The sequence below is a fragment of the Erinaceus europaeus genome, chromosome 16, assembly GCF_950295315.1.
Source record: "Erinaceus europaeus chromosome 16, mEriEur2.1, whole genome shotgun sequence".
In the NCBI taxonomy this organism is placed as follows: domain Eukaryota; kingdom Metazoa; phylum Chordata; class Mammalia; order Eulipotyphla; family Erinaceidae; genus Erinaceus; species Erinaceus europaeus.
The window spans coordinates 46,934,151-46,943,717 of NC_080177.1; the positions used below are offsets into that span (position 1 = coordinate 46,934,151).

At 46.3% G+C, this 9,567-nt stretch overlaps 1 protein-coding gene across 4 annotated transcripts in view; it reads right to left on the reverse strand.

Annotated features, from left to right (window-relative positions):
• Positions 1-6,394: 6,394 nt before the first annotated feature.
• The window catches only part of RPAP1 (RNA polymerase II associated protein 1), a 53,125-nt gene continuing 49,952 nt past the window's right edge, over positions 6,395-9,567 (reverse strand). For all 4 annotated transcript variants that reach the window (XM_007536480.3, XM_060175052.1, XM_060175051.1 and 1 more), the window contains 3 exons: positions 7,163-7,339; positions 6,966-7,025; positions 6,395-6,864 (listed from right to left, as the gene is read on the reverse strand). In XM_007536480.3, the coding sequence (XP_007536542.1) occupies positions 6,736-6,864; positions 6,966-7,025; positions 7,163-7,339 (366 nt within the window). In that variant the 3' untranslated portion in view covers positions 6,395-6,735. The remainder of the gene's footprint in view (positions 6,865-6,965; positions 7,026-7,162; positions 7,340-9,567) is intronic.

The following is a 9,567-nucleotide window of genomic DNA, read 5'->3' on the forward strand; positions in this document are numbered from 1 at the left end:
AGAAGGAAGTGGAGAGGGGAAGAGCCAGAATATCTGGCAAATGTGTTATCAGGGATTGAACTTGAAGCCTCATACTTGAGAGTCCAACACTTTATCTACTGTGGCATCTCTTAGATCATTTTATTAAAAAAATTTTTTTAGAAGAGCATTGCTCAGCAATGCCATATGGTAATACTGAGAACTAAACCTGGGACTTGCCATTTTCTTCCTTCCTTCCTTCCTTTCTTTTAATATTTATTTGTTTCCTTTTATTTAAATTTATTTATTCCCTTTTTTGTTGCCCTTGTTATTTTTTTATTGTAGTTATTGATGTCGTCGTTGTTGGATAGAACAGAGAGAAATGGAGAGAGGAGGGGAAGACAGAGGGGGAGAGAAAGACAGACACCTGCAGACCTGCTTCACCGCCTGTGAAGCAACTCCCCTGCAGGTGGGGAGCCGGGGGCTCGAACCGCGATCCTTACACCGGTCCTTGTGCTTCGCGCCACGTGCACTTAACCTGCTGCGCTACCACCTGACTCCCTATTTATTCCCTTTTGTTGCCCTTGTTGTTTTATTGTTGCAGTTATTATTGTTATCATTGTTGTTGGATAGGACAGAGAAATGGAGAGGAGGAGAAGACAGGGATGGGAAGAGAAAGACACCTGCAGACCTGCTTCACTGCCTGTGAAGCAACTCCCCTGTAGGTGGGAAGCTGGGGGCTTGAACTGTGACCCTTATTCTGGTCCTTGCGCTTTGCACCACCTGTGCTTAACCCGCTGCTGCTGCCCAACTCCCGGGGACTTGCCATTTTGAGGTATCTATATCTGTGTATTTGGAAGCCTGAGGAGAAGTGGATAAAGCATTGGACTCTCAAGCATAAGGTCACATAAGTTTTCCCCCTGGTGTGGTCTGGGAGGTGGTGCATTGGATAAGGCTTTGGGCTGTCAAGCATGAGGTCCCAAGGCAGCACATGTACCAGAGTGATGTCTGGTTCTTTCTCTCTCCTGTCATTTCTCATGAACAAATAAAATCTTTAAAAAAAAAATTCTTTAATCTTTAAAATCAAATAAAATCTTTAAAAAAAAAAATTCTACCCCTGGTAACACTTGTGCCAAAATGATGCCCTGGTTTTCTCTCTATCTCTTCCTCATACATAAATATTAAATAATAAAAAAGGTAAGCATAATTCAAGGCATGGTTTCAAAGAAGATGGAATGGATAATACTAAATGAAAAAGTTGTTAAAAAAATATATATATATAAAATCTTCATAGATATAGTGTAAATACAGATCTTTATATGTTTGTATGAATATAGACACATATCTGAAAAAGTACAGATATACATGTGTCTATATAAGTACAGACCTGTATCCACACAAGTATAAATATATATGTTTTATTTTTAAACCAGAGCATTGCTCAGTGTCTGAACCTGGGATGTTGGAGTCTCAGGCACTAAGTCTTTTGCATAACCATTGTGCTAAATAACTCCCCAACCCATGTCCATTTATTATATATGTACAGACCTGTACCCACACTAGTATAGGTACATATTCATCTGTGTAAATACAGATCTATATCTATGTAAGCATAGATAATGTAGCTTTATCTCCTTTCCCACACTAAATCACTAGGCTGTCTGGGCTTGACGACTGGCACACACTTTTTTTTTTTTTAAAGATTTTAAAAATATTTATTTATTCCCTTTTGTTGACCTTGTTTTATTGTAGTTATTATTGATGTTGTGGGATAGGACAGAGAGAAATGGAGAGGAGGGGAAGACAGAGAGGAGGAGAGAAAGACACCTGCAGACCTGCTTCATTGCTTGTGAAGCAACTACCCTGCAGGTGGGGATCCAGGGGCTTGAACCGGGATCCTTACGCTGGTCCTTGCACTTTGTGCCACCTGCACTTAACCTGCTGCGCTACCACTCAACTCCCTGCCACACACTTCTAACCCCCTGCCCAACAGCCAGCTTAGTGCCAGGCATACATCTCCCAGGTACTCAACCTGTGTGTATCCCCTGGACTCCAAACCTTGGCCAAAGGCAAGCATATCCAAACATAGGGTGATGCTATCTGCAGCAAGCTCCCTGCCCTCTGGACACACACATTCAGCCAGCTGAGCTCTGCTTGCCACTGGGAGTGACTACAATTGCATGGATCTTTACTTCTCAATGACTCTTCAAGACTTTCAAGACTGAATTAAGAGCCTATATGTTGGGGTGGGAGGTAGAGAGGTGAGAGTGGTTCAGCCCTGTGATTAAGTCTAGTCTTGGACTTTGGAACAAGGTGCAATGTCGGACATTTAGGGGTATGTGTGAGGGGGATTCTGCCCACCAGCATCTTCTGGGACCCTTTGGATGTGCAGATATCAGAGGACATTTCATAACAAAGAGATAGTGGAAAGCACTCTGCAATGCCCCATACTAGTATGATAACTGTCATAGATAGTTGCTCAGCAAGAGCAAGGAGTTTACTGTGTTCATGGCTCACATGGGCAAGGGGAAGGATTAGGCCATTGGTCCGGGAGGTGGCACAGTGACTAGAGCACTGCACTCTCAAACATAAGGCCCAGTACTGCAGAGTGGTGCTCTGTTTCTCTCTCTATCCTCACCTCCATAATTAATAAATCTTAAAAGAGAAGGAAAAGAAAGGAAGAAAAAAGGGAGGTTAGAAGAGGCTGAGATGTGAAAAAAAGAGTCCCATCGCTGGGGGAGATGAGAAATACCCCATCTTTCTTGTCAGCCCAGAAAAGGTTGGTCTCTGAGGCAACAGTCCAGGAAAGTGAGTGTAATGTAGGTTTCAGTTACAATCCAAACATAGTGAAAAGGGGGTTGGGGTGGAGAGGGAGAAAGGGGAGCTTACTGACTGGGCTGTCTCACAGCTGGGAAGCTGACCGCCAAATAATGTCCAACCTTAAGTCCCAGTGTGACCTATTCCTCTACAAGTACAACATGGGTGGTGGCGGTGTGTGTGGGGGGTAAATATGTGGGAAGGGCAAGGGCAGAATCAGTTGGAACCTGAAGGCCGTTACCACCTTCTCTGCCTGAACCTTTCCGGTCCCCGTCCTTAGCTGTGACAGAGAAGGGGCCCAACCCACATAGTCCATTTCTGGAGGATGGTGTTGATGTGTGTAAAGTATTTATGAGTTGCACAGTCTAGGCACAAAAGCAGACCTAACACCAGTGGTTTTCAAACTCTGGATGAGGGCATTAGAACCAGCTAGACAACTGATTAAAGGAGATTGCCTATGAGGCACCACTAGTGAAGCTTCCCCCTAAAGGTGGAAAAGAGGATGAAAGGACCAGAAAATCTTTCTGGCACATGCAATACCAGTGAGTGAATTTAGAACTTCATGATTGAGAGTCCAACACTTTACCCACTGCACCATCTCCCAGAAAGCTGTTCTAGGGCTCTAACCTTACTTATGTTCAGTGAGGGTTGCCCAGCTGCCCTTGCCAAGGTTGGGGAGAGAGCTGACACCCATTGCTGCCTCAGAAGCCACAAAGAGTAACATCTCCTTCCTCTCACATTGGAGAATGACTGCTGGATAGGCTCGCAGGTCTGTCAGGGCTGCCACGTCTTGCTGCCCTGGCAGAGGCTCCAGCTAGTAGCACGAGGTTCTGTGATGGGTGGAGTGGTGAGGGGTTCCAGACCACCACCACCCCCATACACACATGGAGTGCTAGCCGGAAGGGGCTGGGGTCCTAGTTCTGTCTCCAAGGTATAGCACTAGGTTGGGTGCTCAGGTAGGAAGAAACTGGGGCCTCAGCCTCCCCCTCCCCAATCCATTAACACAGGTTGCACACCAGGGGTTGCACCAGCAGAAGGGGCTGAATTCCCACAGGCAGGCATGGATCCAGAACCACAGACTATGCTCCTATCAACTCCATGCCACCCCAACCCCAGCTGCTGTTCAGCAGTCACAATGGGCCCCCCACTAGCTGAAGACCCCTTCCACTTCTAAGCCATGTACACAGCTAGGGGCTCCCCATAACCTCCTACTGTCTGGCTGCCCCATACCTGCACCCCACAGGCAGTTCTGGGCCTGGTGGATATAGGTCCTATGCAAAGGGTACAGGGTAGGCCCTTGGATCTGAGGCAACAGAAATGACAGAGGCAACTACTAAAGCTCCAACCCAAGGACTTAAAGATGGAGACACTACGTTTCACCATAGAATTGGGTGTGACACTAACTGAGAAGACCTGGAGAAGGGAGCTTATGCTACCTTTTTGCCCCTGCCTCTGCCAGAGGTCAAGCTGGGTGAAAACAGACTGTGACGGCTATTGTTGGGGGGCAGCAGTGTTCTGCTCAGTCAGGCGGACCCAGGATCGCAAGTTTACAGAATGCTTTAAGATGCAATGTAGTGATGGTGGTGGTGGCCTACTACTTCAGTCGTGTAGGTCACCTACCTCTGTCTCTGCTTCACACTAACAGGGACTGATGGGCTACCACCAAGTCCCATCATGGCTGGGCTTCAGGAAAATAGTCAAGGGGCCCAGGAAAGGAAGCTGGGCAACACTGGTGGGATGGGGCTTAGAGTTGGCAGGGGCAAGGATGACGGAAAAGGCTTCCAGGACAAAATGGGGCAGACAGTGACTCTTGCATGGTGTAAGAAGACAAGGGCTTGGGAACAAGGGTAGAATGCTGAGACAGGAAACAGATAAATTCTTGGGGATAGAAATAATGCATTTGTTGGGCAACAGACTTTCATGCCTGAGGTTCCAAGGTTCCATGGGCAGGTGACAGCTCACCTAGTTGAGCACACACATTATCATGTGTAAAGATCTGAGTTCAAGTCTCCAGTCCTCACCTGCAGGGGAGAAGCTCCAGTCTTGCAGCTATCTCTATCTCTCCTTCCCGTCTTAATTTCTCTGTCCTGTGAAGTAAACTAACTAAATATTAAAATTAAAAAAAAAATTTATTTATTCCCTTTTGTTGTCCTTGTTTTATTATTGTAGTTATTATTGATGTTGTTGTTGGATAGGACAGAGAGAAATGGAGAGAGAAGGGGAAGGCAGAGGGGAAGAGAAAGACAGACACCTGCAGATCTGCTTCAGCACCTGTGAAGCAACTCCCCTGCAGGTGGGGAGCCAGGGCCTCCAACCGGGATCCTTATGCCAGTCCTTGCACTTTGTGCCACGTGCGTTTAATCTGCTGCGCTACCGCCCGACTCCTGAAAGCATGATTTTGATCCCTGGTATTGCATTGCCGGAATGAAGCTCTGGTTTTCCCTCTCTCACCGTAATAAATAAAAGAGATTTTTTCTTTTTAAAGATTTTAAAAAATTTATTAATGAGAAAGACAGGAGAGAGAGAAAGAACCAGACATCACTCTGGTACATGTGATGCCCGGGGGTTGAACTCAGGACCTCATGCTTGAGAGTCTAGTGCCTTAGCCACTGCACCACCTCCCAGACCACAATAAAAGAGATTTTTAAAATTTATTTTTATTTCTTTTAGGTAGAGATAGGAAGAGAGGCAGAGGGAGAGAGTGAGAAACCACAGCACTGAAACTTCCTGCAATGAGGTGGGAGCCAGGCTCAAACCTGGGTCATATACATGGCAAAGCAGTGCACTATCCAAGTGAGCTACTTCACTGGCTCAAGAACAAACTTCTTTTAAAAAATATTTATGAGAGAGAGGAAGGGAAAGAGAGAACTAGAGCATCACTCTAGCATATATTCCAGCATACTGAATTCCAGACTTCACACCTGAGAATACAATGCTTCACCTGTTGCTTCTGCTCAGTGCCTTTGTGACTGTGACAAGACTGTTTCTTCCAACACTGAGAAACATGAATCTCATGGAATGTGTTGCCTGTGTTAACTGTCAAAGCCTCTTACTGTTGTAGCCCAAGAGGTGATGTAGTGACTAGGGTTGCACTCTCAAGTATGTGCTAAAGTGATGTTCTGGTTTGTTCTTTCTCTTTCTCCATAGTAAATAAATAAAATGTTTTCTGAAGAAGCCTCTTGGAGCCCAGAAGGTGGCACAATAAAGAAACAGAGAAGGAGACACCACAGCATCCAATCTTCCTACAGTGTATTAGCTCTCCTATGCGTTGCACTGGGGACTTGAACCAGGATCCCATACATGGCAAAGCAGGTGCCCTCCTAGCTATCTTGCCAGCTCCTGAGATGCTGATCTCAGTAAGGACACACCTACACTTTAAGTGAACTGCTGAGAAAGCCCTTCTCACTGCACCCGCATTCCCAAGAGCACTGTGCTGGCCTTGCTCTACTTTAGAACAGGGACCCACATATTTTGTGGTCCCCAGTGTGGACTGTCTTCATTTTCCACTCATGACCCCATCCCCCCACTACTCTGGCTTCTCTAGAGCCTGGCCTAACCTACCCCCTATGAATCCTGAACTAACATGTCTAAAATGAGTTAAAATAAGATTTCCAAGAGATAAAAACAAAACTTTTTTTAATTTCACTATACAGTTCCAATATTCACACACTCTGGTGTGGAGCAGGGGAAGAGGGTTGAACTTTGTCTTCTCAAGAAGGGGTAAGTCACCCTTCACTCCTAGCACAGACCCCTAGAGCCCCAGACCCTAAGCTCTGAGTATCAGGGCATGACAGGCATGACAGGTACCCTGGAAGATCCCAGAATACACGTCTCCCTTTCAGTTCCCTGCGTATCCTTAATACATGAAGCATTTCTGTGTGGCCAGCCACCTCTGGGTGAACCCCAGAGTAATATACCTGTCTCTACCTGAAGTAGCTATGCTAGGTCACTGACAACATTTCAGAACACTCCTGGGGTCAGAGTCTGAAGATACTTTTCACGCAGAGGGGGGAGCTGGGCATAGAGCTCAAAGCCCTCTGGGAGGTCAGCATTAGGAAGTTTATATAGGAGGATGTGGCGCCGGAGTCCCTGTAAGGAGGAGAGAAACTTGCTCAAGTGGGCAGTGAGAGCCTGTTGAGCTCTCTGTCTCATAGACCCTCAATTCCCTCTCCAGCATACACAGGCCCTACCTTATCTGCCAGCAGCCAAGCTTTCTGCAGCATGCTTCTTTGGGCAGTCTTGACATCATCCTAGAAGCAGAATAGGGAGAGGTAGTCCAAGACCAAGGCCAAAGCCAATCCTGTCACTGGCCTAGCCTGGCCCTCCTCTTCTCCCAAGCCAGACCAGGGGCAGCTTAGCAGCAGGATCTCACTCTCTGGCCACTTACTGAACTCTTTGGGTCCTGGGAGAAGATGAAATTGTTCACGTGAGCTATGGCCACAACATAGAGCACAGGGCACCAGTCTTGACGGAGTGCACCAGTAACTAGGGCGTGAAAGTAGAGCTGGAGAAGGTCCAGGTTATCTTCAGGGGGTCCCACGTAGTACTCCAGGGACACAGGCAACTGTGACACAGAACAGGAGTCAGGACAGGGTAGGAAAGGGAATCACTTGACCACTCAGTGAATCAATGATGGTGGCAAAGGCATTCATCCTGAGCAAACATCCATCTCTGCCTATGATAAGGATCAAGGTTACAGACTGGACAGCAGAGGCAGCAGGAAAACCAAGAAGCAGTTCTGACTTTCCACTACTTACCACTATTTATTTTTATTAACCAGAACACTGCTCAGCTCTGGCCTATGCTAACACTAGGGATTGAATTTAGAAACTTTGGGCCTCAGGCAGCCCTATTCACATTTGTCTAATCTACTTAAACTGAAAACTTTCAAAGTATTGTGTTCAACTGCTCAATTGCATTATCAAACCTTTCAAAAGTCTATGCTTTCTAAGTATTTAATATATATTTAATATAATTTAATATTTTAATGAGGAAGAGACATACAGAAAGACCAGAGCACTATTCAACTCAGGCTTATGGTGGTGCTGGTGATTGAACCTGGGACTTTGGAACCTCAGGTATGAGAGTCTTACATAATTTGTCTTTTGCATATGTTGTCTCTCCAGCTAAAAAAAAAATTTTACATTAAACATTAATGAGAGTGCCAGACATCATACTGGCACATTTGATGCTGGGGATTGAATGTGGATCTCTTGTTTGCAAATCCAATGCTTAATCTACTATGCCACTTCTCAGGCTACTAAAAAATTATTCTTATTCCATACAGAAGTGATTGTGACAGGGAGCCTGGCGGTGGCGTACCTTGTTGAACACACATTATTTTGTTTAAGAATCTGGGTTTGAGCCCCTGTTCCCGACCTGTAGGGAGGCTTCACAATTAATGAAGCAGGTCTATAGGTATCTATCTTTTCTTCTTCTTCCTCCTCCTTTTATTTATTTATTTGCCTCCAGGGTTATTGCTGGGGCTCAGTGCCTGCACCATGAATCCACTGCCCCCGGAGGCCATTCCCCCCCACCCCCGTTGTTGCCCTTGTTGTTGTAGTCTTGTTGTGGTTATTATTGTTATTGTTGATGTTGTTCGTTGTTGGATAGGACAGAGAAACAAAGAGAGGAGGGGAAGACAGAGAGGGGGAGAGAAAGACAGACACCTGCAGACCTGCTTCACTGCCTGTGAAGCGACTCCCCTGCAGGTGGAGCTGGGGGCTCAAACCGGGATCCTTCCGTCAGTTGTTGCACTTGTGTCACGTGCGCTTAATCCGCTGTGCAACCGCCCAACCCCCCTCCTCTTTCTTTTAACCTATGCACTGTTTAGCTCTGGCTTATAGTGGTATGGGGGATTGGACCTGGGACCTCAAGCATGAGAATTTGCATAACCATTATGCTATCTCACCCACCTAGTATCTATCTCTCTCCCTCTATACTTTTCCTCCTTGCCTCTCAATTTCCCTCTCTCTCTCTCTCTCTTTTTAAAGATTTTATTTATTTATTAATGAGAAAGATAGGAGGAGACAGAAAGAACCAGACATCACTCTGGTACATGTGCTGCCGGGGACTGAATTCAGGACCTAATGCTTGAGAGTCGATGCTTTACCCACTGCGCCACCTCCCGGACCACTCTCTCTTTGTTTTTTAAATTGTTATTTATAGGATTGAGATAGCCAGAAATCAAGAGGAAGGGGAAAGACAGGGAGACAGAGAGACACCTGCAGTACTGCTTCACTACTTGCAAAGCTTTCCCGCTGCAGGTGGGGACTCGGGGCTCGAACCTGGGTCCTTGCACATTGTAACGTGCACTCAACCAGGTGCATCACCACCTGTCCCCCTCTCAGTTTCTCATATATATATTTATCTTTATTTATTGGATAGAGACTGCCAGAAATTGAGAGGGTATGGGAAGATAGAGAGGAAGAGAGACAGAGACACCTGCAGTCCTGCTTCACCACTTGCAAAGGTTTCCCTCTGTAGGTGAGGACCAGGGGCTCGAACCCAGGTCCTTGAGCATTGTAATATGTGTGCTCAACCAGGTGCGCCACCACTCAATCCCACCATTCAGTTTTTCTATCCTATCAAATAAGATAGACAGAAAAGGGGGCTGGGCAGTAGTGCAGTGGGTTAAGTGCACATGGTGAGAAACACAAGGACCAGGTAAGGATCCTGGTTTGAGCCCCTGGGTCCCCACCTGCAGGGGAGTCCCTTCACAGGCAGTGAAGCAGGTCTGCAGGTGTCTATCCTTCTCTCTCCCTCTCTGTCTCCCTCTCCTCTCTCCATTTC